The 15,534-nt window shown below is 48.4% G+C and overlaps 1 protein-coding gene across 1 annotated transcript in view; it reads left to right on the top strand.

The window, feature by feature from the left end:
- The first annotated feature begins 1,405 nt into the window (after positions 1–1,405).
- Positions 1,406–15,534, top strand: part of LOC147730763 (BRCA1-associated RING domain protein 1-like) — a 543,323-nt gene continuing 529,194 nt past the window's right edge. The window contains exon 1 of the mRNA XM_086955577.1: positions 1,406–1,726. Coding sequence (XP_086811703.1) covers positions 1,557–1,726 — 170 coding nt within the window. The 5' untranslated portion in view covers positions 1,406–1,556. The remainder of the gene's footprint in view (positions 1,727–15,534) is intronic.

Here is a 15,534-nt window from a genome sequence, read left to right as displayed (position 1 = left end):
TTATCAGGTTGCTTTAAGACAAGGGAAGGACGCCTTGTGACATGAGTCTGCTAATTCAAAAACTATTCGCTTAAAACATTGTAGAAATTTAGAGTGCACCAGGATAACAACTCTACAGAAAGTGGAACTGTCCCACGGGAACAACCGGCGCCAGAATCTGAGGCGAGAGAAGGAGAACAACTAAGGGAAAGAGCTGATGGAGGTGACCAGGAGCAGAGAGTCGGAGAGCACCTGAGTGGAGGAGATGGCAGTGCGGCTGCGCCAAGCGGAGGGGGAAGAAACGAAGAAGTGGCTCCCACTACCCCGATAAGACTGACCCGGAGGGGTAGAGCAGTGGTCAAGCCAGCAAGGTTCAGGGACTATGAAATGAACAGTGAACTGTAAGTTGGAATATTTGTTATGCGTGGAAAAAAGGGGAGATATGTAGTATGCAGTCTAGTGGTTGCACGTCACGTCGGCGACGTGCCAGCGGCCATGTTGGCTGCGCGCGCAGCGCAATTCATTAGGCGCGAAGAACCGAGTCGCGTGCAGAGGCTCGGCGCTCTTTGGGAAGCATTAAATAAATAATAACAGTGAATCTTCCCAGCGAGTACAGCGTTTTCATTGGGGGACAGCATAACATTACAACATTCATTTCGTTACGCATATTGAGATTAAATGAATTTGCCCAGAATCACACCTTATTTAAAGCTGCCCTGCTTCATAAAATGAACAAGCTTTCCCACACAATATAAACAGAGTCTGGCCCCACCTACAGACTCAGCGATCGATTTGTTTTACAAAACCCCGAACGGTCTCCCATTCGACTGCTGCCGAAGCAGACCCTGCTTTGCTCCGTTAACATTTCTTTACCCTAATGTTGATTCAAACGTCGCACACGCTCCGTTGGGCTGAAACTTACCTTGCACCCGACAGTCTCCGACAGTCTTTGCCAACCCTGTTGTAATCACGAACGCTCGCTTCCTGTGCCCATAGCTCCATCGCGCCCGTCCACAAAACACTGCTCGGGTGGCATCGGACCCTCAGATGCAATCGCCGATCGTGCGCTCCTGCTTGAAAGTTAAAACCTGAAAGAGAGAAAAGAAAATTAAACGCCCCCCCCCCCCCCTTTTCTTTCTCTCTCCCCCCCCCCCCCTTTTCTTTCTCTCTCTGCTCTGGTCTCATGAGTGAGGGGGGACAGCACTGGTGAAATTCAAATGGGTGGTCAGCAGAAAGGGAGCCACTGGTGGGAAGGAAGTTGAGTTATTGAAGAGAAAGGAGACAGTGCCTCTCGGAAACATACATAGAGAATAAAATCCTCTTTGGCGGCAATTTCGAAAATATGGCAAATTGTCAGACAGCTGGTCTCCATAAAGGAACCAGGCGGAACTTTGTCAAGACTACGGGAGCTCTGCACGATCTGCCTGGTTTCAATATGGCCGCTGCTCAGGACAAACCCCAGCCCAGACTCGCGCAGGGAGCACAGAAACAACTGTGACCTGCTTCTCCGGTGCCGCGGATGATTGGAAATCGGCTGCCCGCGCACGCCTTGCACAGAAGTTGGTTTGCGCACACAGATGGCACCGCCGCTTGGAGTCCGCAGTGGGAACCGTGTGACGAGTCACAGCAGAAGGCAAAAAGATATGTCTATCGGGCTCGAGAATAACCCGGAGTCCGCCCGGCGGGACTGGGTACACACACGTGCCGCACTTGAACTTTTGGAGAAGAGGCTGCTGTGCTCACAATGGTAAAAATAGGACCTTTTTATGAAGAACTGTCTACCTGCGGTAGCTACCAGATTGGGGCAGAGGTGTGTGGGGCGGCCATCTTTCTGTTGAAAGCTAGTAATAACATGGCGGCCATCTTGGTAAGCAATTTTACATAGTTGCCAAGGTTTCAGATTGCCATGTGTGACATTTTCATAATTTTAGTGTTATAATGAGTGACATTTCAATGAGTATGAGTGACACTTTCTTGAGATCAAAATAAAGCAATGAAGACGATGAAAAAATAAATATGACAAATTATAACCATTCCCGCAACAAGAAACTCTATATAGCATTAGTAACTCATCTAGCTTTGGAGATACCTGTCACTCTGGCTCTTACTCTTTGCAAGGCGAACCTGCAGCAACTGGCAGGCCATGGCCGCAATGACTGAGGTGTGAGTACATCTTTTAATGATTTATTGTTCACCGTCTATATTTTAATTACAAACATATATAACCACAAGTCCGCAAACATGAACAAGAAGACTGGAACTCTAAGCACTGCACTGTTTAGCTTAGAAAGCTCCACACAAATTGTACTTCACAAAATGTACGTATTTTACCATAACTCGTCCCAACATTTTGAATATTTTTTTTTCTAAAAACGGTTTTGCATATCTTTTAGTAGCGAAGCCTTTGCAAAAAAATAATTGATCACTGGTCAGTTGCTAAGTGTTAAATTGGTACTAATCAGTTAACATTCTTCCTTAATCAGTATTAGCGTGTGTTAACATTTCCAAATAATACTATTGGCAGAGAAAGAGCTGCATTATGTTGCATAATTTGTCTTGTCACATAATTTATTGAGCATTTCTGCATAATTCAGGCAGCACAGTTTATGATCTCATATGACGGCCCACGTGATGCATGTGCCATCCATAAAAAATTTTTTTTCCCTTTAATGCTGTGGTGTTGCGCTCTAGTCTACGGCGGACAGCGCGATGACACGCTGCGCAGTAGCTAGAGCGTGAGACGCACGCATGCGCAGAGCGAGGCTAAGGAAAGTGCGCGAGGAGATTAACGGCAGAAGCGACTGGAGCCAGAGAGAGTTAGACGCTCGGCGCTCTATGAAAGAGTTATATTGTTAAACAGTGAATAAATTAAGGAGCAAACCTACCCATGCTTCCTGTGCTTTGTGGGGACCAGATGCAACATTACAGTGGCGACGAGGACTGGGAGCACCCCACTGTCTCCACACAGCAGCACTGGGAAACAGCGACCAGGGCACCAGGAATCAGGGGCAGGTCAGAGACCTGGTCAATACGGCGGTGCTCTTTTCCATAGAGCGTGGCAGCAGCGGAAATCCAGGACAACTGGCAGACGCGTGGCACCACACCACAGGCAACGAACAAAAGATAAGTGATACAGATAAAGGTCAGTGCAGACCCAGAGCGCTGAGGGGCCCTTAGCTAGGATCCTGGCACGAAGAGGGGACACTCAGAAGGAGGAAGAGGGATCGCTTCCCCTCAGCCCCACACAGGGAGCTACCAACAGCTCACCGGGCAGTCCCAGAGGCAGAGGAGACGTCTCACGTGGGGAAGGATCCCCTAGTGCGCCAGGCAGCCCGGGGAGCCAATCAGGGGGTCCCAGGATAGAGCCCAGAATGGCCAACAAGGCGACTTCACTGACAGCCCCCGTTTCCTTCCTACCCAGACCATGTGAACCCCTGATGAAGTGGGAAGACTGGAGGGAGTACTTCAAGAACTACGTGGAAGCCTTAGAGGACGAGAACGGTGAACCATTCCCCAGTGCTCGGAAGAAAAGGCTACTACTGCACAACCTAGGCCCAGAGGGCATGCGTGTGTTTGCGAACATTGTACCTAAAGAACGGCCCGACACAGACGTTGATGTCTTCAAGAACGCTCTGGAGGATCTTGACAACCACTACCGATTGAGTAAGGGCGATGGATGGGTCTCATTGATCAAGAGACATACCACCCCATTTTTGGATGACCAAATGAGAACACTTGATCTACATACCTATTTGATGGGAATCCAACACATCTCTGTACGGGTCTTACCAACAATCTCAGTAGGTTCTTCGACAGGTTTGTCCTGGCACACATTTTGATATAGAGACTTTTGTAGCTCTATTAGCGCCTAACTCACTTATGTAGGAGTTTTGCAGCAGCTCGGAGTACTTGGTTAAATAAAGCACCTTTATTTTTGAACTAGTTCAAATTTCAAACTACAAAGATGGCCGTAATGATGTCATCTTGTAGTTCTTGGGTGAACTACAACACAGTGGATTGTGACATCACTCTGTAGTTCAATCAAATCCCGCGAGAGTACGTGATACTCCGCCCCTATCTCCTTTATAAGCTTCCTGTGGGCAGCCATTTTTGCCTTCCACAAAGCTCGGGTCCTGCAATGAGACAACGCCGGACAGGTTAGTGGCTCATTAGGATTTATGTTTGGCCTTTTTTTCTTTTGGGGTGGCATAGACTGGTTCACCTATGTTTCTGGGATATGAGACCAGGCTTGGTCTGTCAAACTTTTGCTAGCCCAGATCTAAACCTGCTACAGTTTAGCTCCATCCTATTTAGGACACTCATATTTAGAGGAAAGCTTTTTACATTAAGTGATGGATCTTGGGAACCTGGGACTTTTATGGGCTCTGTGACTTATTCCACCCTTAGGATTTTTTGTGGCTCTGTGAAGCTTGACTGTTATAGGGGCTATATTATGTATTGGAGGGAGAGATAGAGTAGTACTGTCCACCCTTCCGTTCATTACCCCTTCCTTGCCTTCACAGAGCGGGGCCTCCTTTTTCCTGAGCTGGGTTCCAGGAAAGGTGAGGTACACTCCCTGTACTATTCAGGTGAGTAACATTAGTAAAATAAATTGGCTTAATTAGTACAAGCCAGTGCCAGGTCTTTCCTGTTTTGATAGGACTTACTACAATTTACTTCTTGTTTCTTGTTAACAGATGTAAGAGACACCGTTTGGTACAGAGGAACACGATTTTGGACTATTTATGTATATCCTTTACAGTTTGTCGTTACGTTCACTTTATGTATGCAGTAGCTAATGCTTAGAACTCTGGCCCTGAAGAAAGCCATGGGATCTTGTCCCTACCGGCTGAAACATGTTGGCCTTGTAAATGCAGTTATATGTTTAGACTGCTTCCTCTGCATTGTTCTTGTTTGTTTGAGGGAAAGGACAAATAACATTAGAGTTTTTCGCCTATTGATCCTTTTACCCCTTGTTTTTAACTCACACATCTTTTGATTTTTGCACTGCACTCGATCCCATCTTTATCATGTGTTCATGGGTACCTTAGCGATTGATGGTGCGACCCAATTGAGTAAGGGCGATGGATGGGTCTCATTGATCAAGAGACATACCACCCCATTTTTGGATGACCAAATGAGAACACTTGATCTACATACCTATTTGATGGGAATCCAACACATCTCTGTACGGGTCTTACCAACAATCTCAGTAGGTTCTTCGACAGGTTTGTCCTGGCACACATTTTGATATAGAGACTTTTGTAGCTCTATTAGCGCCTAACTCACTTATGTAGGAGTTTTGCAGCAGCTCGGAGTACTTGAAGCTCCGTTATAGACCCCCAGTTCTTTTGTTGTTAGAACCACTACCGATCGGCAGTGTGTGTATCCATCGACCGGTACAACTTCCAGCAAAGGAAACAGGAGGTAGGAGAGTCGATAGATGACTACGTTGCAGCCCTGCGACGCCTTGCAATCACATCTAAATACGGACAGCTTCAGGACGAGTACATCAAGGATCAGATAGTCATGCACACAACAAACAAGTCGGTCCAGGACAAACTATGGGCACAAGGAGAAGCGTCGCTCAAAGACGTCATAGCTATGGTGAAAAAGGCGGAGTTATCAAAGCGCTGTACAGACGCAGCCAAAAGAGAAAACGCGCAGAAGCAGATGGTCAACAAAATCGATGAGGCTCCTGCGGCATACAAGCAAAAGGGGTCCACCAGTGTACGGAAGCAAGAGTCGAGGTGGACAGAGAAGCAAACGGGACCCGGAAGACAACCCACAGACTACAAATTCTCATGCTACAGGTGTGGAAGCACGGCCCACTCGGCCCAGGACAAGCGGTGCCCGGCGTTTCGCGCCAGATGCGCTTTCTGTGGCCTGGTCGGCCATTTTGAAAAGGTGTGCCGCAAGAAGGGGAAGAAGGCCATGGTGAAGTGCATCGAGCCCACACCGTCGGAGGACTTGACGGAAGAAGACCTGGAGGACGATGACATGGTTTTGTGTGTAGACGATCAAGTGCTGGATGTGACAGGCAAGCGCTCAGACAAACCGCGCACGGACATGTTCATCGGTGGTGTAAAGGTGCACATAGCAATCGACTCAGGATCCCCGTGGACTATAGTGCAGCGATCCGTGTGGGAAGAAGACTTTGTACCCACCTTGGGGCCGATGCTACACCCACCTGATATCCGTCCAATTTCATACACCAACAACGCAATCCCCATAGTAGTATTCCGCGCACTGAAGTTCGAATTCAGAGGTAGATCAGCCACCTGCAAGCTATACGTGGCAGAGAGGGGGCCCTCTGTGCTTGGCTGGAGAGATGCTGGCGACCTGGGAATTAAGTTAGATCCTGGTGGCAAAGAGCCGATCCTACTAACAGAAGATAGCCAATCACCCCAACGAGATGAACTAAATCAAGCCTACCCCAAAGTCTTCGGAGGCACAGTAGGAAAATTAGAAAAATTCGTAAATAAGATACTACTCAAGGAAGGTGCCCGCCCGGTGTCTCACAAGGTCAGGAACATCCCCATCGCCATTAAAGAAGCAGTACAGCTGGAACTCCAAAGGTTAGAGCAACAGGGGATCATCGAGCCGATTGACAGTTCCAAATGGTTGGCCCCCTTGGTCGTGGCCAGGAAACCCAATGGCAATGTCCGTTTATGTGTGGACCTCCGTGAACTCAACAAGTGCCTAATAGTGGAGAAGTTTCCCCTACCAAGGATTGAGGAAATGTTGGCGAGAACGAAAGGAGTGTCATGGTTTTCCACTATCGACCTCACATCGGCGTATCACCAGATCGACCTGCACCCAGCGAGCAGAAAATACACCTCGTTCATCACACCTTTCGGGCGCTATCAGTTTCGCCGCATGCCCTTTGGACTGGCCTCTGCGGCCGCAGTGTTCCAAAAACTGATGCATCGTCTGTTTAAGGATCTACCGGGAGTCCAATATTTCCAGGACAACATCCTGATAATGGGAACGAACCAGGAAGACCACGATAGTAAACTGTCTAAAGTGCTCACAGTACTGCAAGAAAAGGGTCTCACTGCGGAGTGGAGTAAATGCAAGATAGGCATGTCATCAGTCACATACCTGGGACACGAGATCGGGAGTCAAGGCATATCACCCAAACGACAGAATGTGAGAGCCATTAATGATGCCAGGGCCCCAATCAACAAGGAGGAAGTTCGGTCATTCCTCGGGATGGCCGAATACTACAGCAAATTTGTGAGACACTTTGCCACTAAGACTCATAAACTTCGCCAGCTCATCAGGGACAAATCAATGTTCGAGTGGGACGCAGAAGCACAAGGCGAGTTCGATGGACTGAAGAAAGACATCAGCGAGGCAGTACCCTTACATGGCTATGACCCCACAGGCAGCACCATATTGACAACAGACGCCAGTGACAAAGGATTAGGGGCGGTACTCGCTCAAGAAAGGGAGACTGGCACAGTAGAGACTATCAGCTTTGCATCTCGAGCTCTATGTAAATGTAATGTAAATGTAGGTGTACTTATATAGCGCAACCTGTCACCCAAAGGGCATCCTGGCGCTTGCTTAGGGAACCCGTCCTGGTATTCCCCTGTGAGAGACCCCGGCAGGGTGTCCACAGGGTGAAAGCCAGGCATCCCGCCGCGAGGGGCCGTCGTGGAGATTAAGCAAGCTATTGCCCAGAGTTGCAGAGTGAGACCCCGTGAGTCGAGTAGGCACCGGAGCGAGAATTGTCGAGACCGTGGAATTTTGGGCCCGAGACCCGCCGAGGCGGGGAATCGAACCCTGGTCCACGGTCGATCCCAGCTTCCGGGTCTGCCGCCTCTAACCACTGAGCCACACTTCTCCACCCCCACTTCTCTATCCCCCACCGAACAGAAATATAGCGTCATCGAAAAAGAAATGCTGGCGGTTACATGGGCCATGGGAAAGTTTAGGCAATTTATCTGGGGCACCCGGTTCAAACTACAAACCGACCACAAACCATTGGTCAAGGTCCTGACATCGTGCGGCCACGACACGGCCACACCACGCATTGCCAAGATGACGCTTAAGCTGTTGGACTACACGTATGATGTAGAGTACCTGCCAGGGACACAGAATAGGGTAGCAGACTACCTAAGCAGAGCCTCCGCCATGGAAGACGCACCTGTGACCCCACCGGACACGGACGAGATGGTAGCGGACATGGTCGACATGGAGACGACGATAAGCAAACAGGAATGGGCCGAGGCGTACGAGAATGACCGTGAGATAGTGGAAGTCAAACAATATCTCATCTCCGGATGGCCAGACAAGCGGAATCTCAAAGCGGACCTGAGGAAGTACTATGAGATTCGGGAAGAGTTGTCGTTGAGTGACTCAGGAATATTCTTGTACCGAGGGGACAGAGTGATACCACCGGAGGCCATAATCCCGGTGCTATTGAAACAACTTCACGAGGGACACCTAGGCATTGTGAAGACGAAAGTCAGGGTGAAACAGATGTACTGGTGGCCGGGAATGGACAGTCAGATAGAAAGGCAGGTAAGGGAATGCGTCCAGTGCCAAGGAGCTGATAAAATACTGAGACCATTGAGACCTGCGCTGGGAGAATTTGACTGTCCCCAAAACCCGTGGGAGGATATTGCTGTGGATATCCTAGGACCTGTTCTCGACAACAGAGGCATTAGTAAATACCTGTGTGTGGTCATTGATAAATACTCTAAATGGCCCGAGATAGATGTGCAGGAATCCATGGACACGGACACGGTGCTAATATTCCTCACCTCACTGTTCTTGAGGGAAGGAATACCAAAGAAAATATTGAGTGACAATGGACCACAGTTCACCTCGGACAAATGGATCAGGTACATGAAGAGAAATGGAATAAAGTCCAAGCACACTGCAGTCTATCACCCAGCGTGTAATGGACAAGTGGAGCGGTTCAACCGCGTGCTGATGGGGTCAATACAAGCCGCCATAATGCAAGGAAAAGAGTGGGAAACAGAAGTCCAAAGCATGTTATGGGCATACAGGATTACTCCGACTGTGCTAGGTTACAGCCCTTTCCAAATCTTGAGAGGCAGGTTCCCCTTCACTAGAGACAATGTAGTGTGGAGAGAGAAAACCGTGACTAGTAAATGGTCACCGGCAGTGGTGCAGCACAACCTGGAAAAAGCTCAAAAAGTGTATGCTGCACACTACAACAAGCGACACAACACCAAGGACGTCCTTCTGGAAAAAGGGGAGTGGGTCAGAGTCAAACTCCCAACTCTCCAAAAGAAGGGTGAAAGCAAGTACAGCAAACCCTTGCAAGTTCGTGAAGTGTACGGTAGAGCGGCCTTACTCGGCGATGGGAGAGTGTGGTCCCAAGACCGCATGGCAAGAGTCAACAGGATCATGCAATGGCCGGCGATCAAGGTAGAGGAGCAGCAACCCGGAGGAGAGGATGAAATACAGATAAGTGAAGATGATCAGAAGGAAAGACTTGCGATAAAAGACAATGAAGGGAATGGAGAATCACGGACATTGGGAGAAGCAGGAAGCAACGATGCCCCGACTGGGGACATGGAGAACGGTAACCAGGTGGACACTAGGAGTCTCCCCGAGGGGTTTAACTGTGAAGAAGCTAACCTGGTAAGGCGCACCCGCACCGGGAGAGCAGTCATCCTGCCTCCCCGATTCAAAGACTATGATATGAGTGACTATTGAATTGAAACTCTTGCAGTTGTTGTTGTTGGTTTGGAAAGGGGGAGATATGTGGTGTTGCGCTCTTGTCTATGGCGGACAGCGCGATGACGCGCTGCGCAGTAGCTAGAGCGTGAGACGCACGCATGCGCAGAGCGAGGCTAAGGAAAGCGCGCGAGGAGATTAACGGCAGAAGCGACTGGAGCCAGAGAGAGTTAGACGCTCGGCGCTCTATGAAAGAGTTATATTGTTAAACAGTGAATAAATTAAGGAGCAAACCTACCCATGCTTCCTGTGCTTTGTGGGGACCAGATGCAACATTACAAATGCTGTTTCTGAGCAGCTTTCGTTTTGCTGAAGAACAAATTACTGAATGACCTGAGCGCCCACAATAGTGACCAAGGACACTGTAGTACAGAACGCTCGAAGTTGCCATGAGGTATTAAAATCACACGTGCACAGCTAAAAAGTAAATTCCACCCACATTTCACAGGCATCCGGAGGTGGAGTGGTTCATAAGGAAATTTGCAGATTTCACTGGAGGCATGTATCCCTGAAAGGCAGGTAGGGTTGGGGAGGACTCACTCAGTCTTTTCTGACGAGTAACAGACTGTCCCTTAACTCGCTAAGCCTATTGGAGACACAGCATAGACTAAATTCTCTTTGTGTTTATTTTAGGCTGTATATCTGGATACATCATTTTTAAAGGCTGGAGTAGTTTACCACCAAGGTCGGTTGGTAGAAACTCCGCGTCCTCTCGACGGGCCCCTCACTGGCACATGCCATTCACTTTTTACATTTTAGTGAGAGTTTCCCAGACAACCAGCTGCCAGTTCCTCTCAGCAATTAAATTTGCGGCGGCATCTGGGGGTCACATTTACAGCAGTTGTTCAGCTTCTCACACAGATAGCTGAGGCACACGGTGACAAAGGCATTCCTGCCAAGTATCACACTGGCATCTGGGGGGTGGGAGCGATGGAGCATTCGCTACCTGTGCTGGGGAAGCATTTGGAGTTTTCACTGCGATTACGAATAAATTCAAGGCGAAACTCACTTACTGATCGCTCTGGCTGCAGCTTCACGGCCTTTATTCAGGCAGTAATTCAACAACACGAGGCCCCCATGTTTGCATATTTCCTGCCCTGCATGTTGTCGGAGCGGCGGCTGGCGGCGGGTGCGAGCAGGCAGCGCTGCCGGCCCCGCGACCATGATGATTTTCAGCAAGTACTCCTTAGTTCCTTCGCGCTTCCCTAAACAAACTGCCCGCCTTCAACAACAGGAGGTGATGTCACCCGGCGGCACCAGGTATGGCTTGCCTTCCCCCCTCCCCCCCCCCCATGTGATATCCGTAACTTTTGCGCAGCCACACTTAACTACCTTGCAAGAGCTGAGAGCGGCGCAGCGGACATTTATGATACATTGTAGCAGCCAGTGAGCTGCCTAACAGCAGCCTTAGCTCAGCTACAGCACCCCGAAGCCGGCAGGCTCGGGGGGCTGTAGCTCACTCGTAATTTTACCGTTCAGGCAGTGCTTAGCTGGTGCACAGACATTATGCAAATGCATGACAATGCATTTCAGTGCGGTGATGCGGATCACCACACTGAAATGCGTTAGAGTCACGTCTGATGCGTGATACTTGGCAGGAATCATGATTTTATATAGCGCAGACTTTACCCGAAGGTGTCAGAGCGCTTCACAGAAGGACCAATAATGATATACAGGAACAAAATACAAAAGCAAACAATAAGTTACAAGGATCAAAAGTGACACTAGTGAGCAACCAAAATACATGAGGTAGCAATCGGTGCATTATAGGAGAAAAAAGTGATAAGGGTGCAGGTTACAAAAACGTACAAAATACAAGTAGAGGTATAATACTGCAATAGAAGGCAGACACTCCAGCACAATAACAAACGTTACGTAGGCAATGGTGGCACTTGAGCAAGTATCTAAAACAAACAAAATGTGCGAGGTAGCAAACAGTGTGTTACAAAACAAAAGTGACCTGTGCAAGCCCCAAAAGGGTACCATACACAGGTATTGGGATATTACTAAACATTTAAACTTTCTCTGCTTTCTCAAGTTGCAGAAACTGAGGGCCTCATTTATGAGTTTTTGCCATAGGGCAACGCCGCCGGCCTTTCTGCTGAGCTGCCCTATGGGAAAAGAAATGGGTAGGAAGGCGTTATATCTATCAGATACTGTCCTTTTACCCTGAGCTGGTACACAATGGGCTGCCGTGCGCCTAGGCAGGCACCTTTGCACCACGGCCCAAAGGTATTTGCGTTGCGGGATGATTATTTTTGTGCAGGAAGGGAAACCTTCCAGCAGAAAAACAATCCCAAGAGGCTTTTTCCTCGAAAAAGAAAAAGCAAGTAGAAATAAAGATATTTCTTTGTTGTGCCTTCCTTAGGCCTCCCCTAGGTAAGGGTACGTTTTTGGGATCGCCACATGCAACACCAATATTTATAAGGCAGCATTAAGCCACAAAAAGTGACTTACTGCTGCCTGGTAAATATGGAGCAGGCTAGTGCGCCATCGGAGCGTCACTAAAAGTGACATACCAGCGGTGCAAGGAGCTTATAAATAAGCCCCTCAATCTTTGGGTATGTTACCATTAGTATAATAGAGGCCATTATCATTCTTCACAGTGGTTAACCTTTCCAATTGAGAAGCAATTTGAGATAGGGATGCTATGTTTCCCATAGAGAAATTCACATTTTAGATTCTGCAAAGGCCCGGACATGATACTTAAAGAGAACTTCACATAAAATATTCTGTATTTATTTTCAACATGGTATCTGTTTTTTTCAAATTATTGGTCATGGATCATTAAGGTAGTTCCCGAACACTTTTTAAATTGTGTTCTTCAATTTACATTTTAATGTATCATACATGCCAACCCTCCATATTCAGATGGGAGACTTCTGAATTAAAGGCTAGTCTCCCACCTACAGATTCCTCAGCGGGATACTGCCAACCTTGACTGAGCTTGTGAGACTCGTAGTTTTCACTGCCAGGTCAGTGCATGGCATTTTTGTCACACACTTTTAGTCTGCCATATCGCTTTCTCCATGCTCCTGAGAAGTAGGGGGGGGGGAGGGAAAGTATCTGCATTTCTGATATCCAGTCCTCCAGTAGCACACTTTCAAGTCCCATACATGACAACATACCTGATTCAGGCCCCGATATAGTCAAGTGGAGAAAAATATTTGCCCAAATATTATTATAAAGTCTCCCACTTACTGCGTATAAAACGTTGGCGTGTATGTACTGCTAAGGTGAAAAAATACCACCTTTAGGTGATTTTCCTAATGTGTGTACTGGTCGAGACATGTTTTGATGCTCTGCCAATGTTCTGTGTATGAAATGTAGAACACAGAACCTTGGAATTATTGATGTTTAAATAGGAAGGCAGTTGGCAGCTGAATGAAGGCCAGATAGCCTGCCCTGGGGAGTTACTGAATAAAGTTACTCATACCTTTTACTTGTTGGTAGTCGTAATGTTGTATACACCATATTTTGGCAATGAGTGGATGACTCCCTATCCACAAATCCACGCAGTAAAGGTGACAGCGGTTCAACAGTGAGATCAGGAAGATCTTCGACGGACTTTGCACAGACATTCATCTCAGTTAAGGAAAGCCTGGATGGACGTCTAGTGCAACATAACCCAAAAAACGGCAGCCCAGAATTAAAAACATGCCGCCCATACAAGCATGTACCCATACACAATAGCATTTATTGTGATAAATGCCCAAACCTACACTGCCATGCACAATGGCATTTACTGTGATGTATGCCCAAACCAAAATGGCGCCGCTCGCTGATGTAGTGCATGGTCAGATTGATTTGCATATGGCCATGTCTGAACTGGGGTGGTGTGGAGTGCAAAAAAACGATGGATTTAGGCCCAGATCTCTGTACTGGTGTGAATAAATTACATTGTTCTGCATTCTGTCCATCAACTGTGGTTTTTGCATTTGTCACCCCGAGTGGGATGGGTATGCTCAGACGTGAGTCCCATGCTCTCCACACCACTGGATTCAAGCAAGCCTGGACTGTTCCCATTAGGCACAGGGTCAGACTGATTTGCATATGGCCATGTCTGAACTGGGGTGGTGTGGAGTGCAAAAAAACGATGGATTTAGGCCCATATCTCTGTATTGGGGTGAATGTATGACATTGTTCTGCATTCTGTCCATCAACTGTGGTTTTTGCAGCTCGCTAATGTGGTGTCACGTGTGCTGCTCAATTTCCAAGGAACTACAATGCGGCTTCGCCTCCACTCTTGACCAGATGTTCCCTAACACCAGCACCTAAGTATCACCCCAAATCCTTTTGCTGGACACAGGTTTCCAGGCTGTCAGAACTTCACCCTTGAACAAATGCCCGACCACCTCCAAAAATGGTCATGCCTTTGGATAGCAGCAAAACAGCTACAGCTCCGTTGCAGCCCAACCATTTACAACCTTACACACAAGCCAAGACTGGGGGTGGGTGCAGGTATACCATGATTTCTGTAGAAGACTGAAAAATGTGAAGCTTTTAGTATTACATATGTTTATTGAGGGTGCAACAGATGGTAATACATAGTGGCATTTCCAAAATGACAAAACTGTTTGGGCGCAGACCCACCACACGGTGTTGAGGAGTACCCGGAACCGGATCACCTAATGAGACTGCAAACTAATACACAGCAAGCCGCCTACAACCCAACCAGGGCCGGCCGCGTCATAAACCTAAGGTGGTTGGTGCGTTTCACTGATGCATAGCTTCCCCCCTTCCACTGAGAAGCCAGAGTTCTAGATGACCTGCGTCACCGTCGTTGAAAGTCTGGTGCCACGTCTGCAAGCTCTGGTAGCTGTCATTATTGCTTACTCGCCACCCGAGGCCCCTCGCCCTAAAGAGTTCAAAAACTAACTAAAAACCAAACGGGCAAGAAAGGGTAGGACGGGCCTGTCTTAATCCATCACAATGTCTCTCAAACTCCGAACCCCCCCTTCCCCCAACTCACCCCTTCCCCCCCCCGCCCCCCCCCAAACCCCATCCCACCCCCACACCCCCATGGTTCATTTGTGTTCCGGCCGGGGGCCTACAAAGTCTGTGATGACAGATCACTGAGGGCTTGGCACCGTGTCGACATCCGTCAATCTCAAAAGCCGGAGGTACTTGGGACAGGTTACCTCCGTGAACTCAGACGTCAATAGGTACAAGAATGGTTTCCACAGTTCCGCATAGCGCGCTCCCTCCCCCGCTCTTGATAGGGACAATTTCTCCATCCCCAGAACCATCCACAAACGATGTAGCCACCCCAGGTGTGTGGGGACATGCTTGGATCGCCAATGCGCCACAATATTCTGCACAGCCGATTCCCAGTGCGATCGCAATCAGTCGACCTCTGTGTGATTTCAGTGGATACGTCGGTGCGTTAGGTAACCCCAGGAGCACGTATGCGGGTAAGCGTGGGATGTCTGTTTCAAAGTGTGTGTCTACCTCCTTCAAAATCTGGTTCCAATATTCCTGTAGAAGTGGGCAGTCCCAGAGTATATGTGTCAGCGTGCCAATCTGGCCACAACCGCGCCAGCACAGGGGGTCTTGCTTGCTGTCCATTCATACAGTCTTTCAGGGGTGTAATACCAGTAGGATGCAATTTTCGTGAGTGTGTCCGTGAGACCCATGTGGTAGGCTGAGTGTCGCGCCCTGTAATAGACTCCTTCCCACTCTTTGCGTGTCAGAGTTCTCCCCAGCTTCCTCTCCCAGCGCACTCTGCCCGCGTTATACGTGTATTGGTGTTTCTGCATCAGCATCTTATAGAGGTCTGTGATTAATTGTTTGTCAGTGTTGCGGGAGATCAGCCAACGTTCAAATTTGATTAGG

The sequence above is a fragment of the Lissotriton vulgaris genome, chromosome 2_1 (assembly GCF_964263255.1).
Source record: "Lissotriton vulgaris chromosome 2_1, aLisVul1.2, whole genome shotgun sequence".
Classification (NCBI taxonomy): Eukaryota; Metazoa; Chordata; class Amphibia; order Caudata; family Salamandridae; genus Lissotriton; species Lissotriton vulgaris.
Note: the sequence above shows the minus strand (reverse complement) of the source record. Positions and strands in the feature narration are given on the sequence as shown.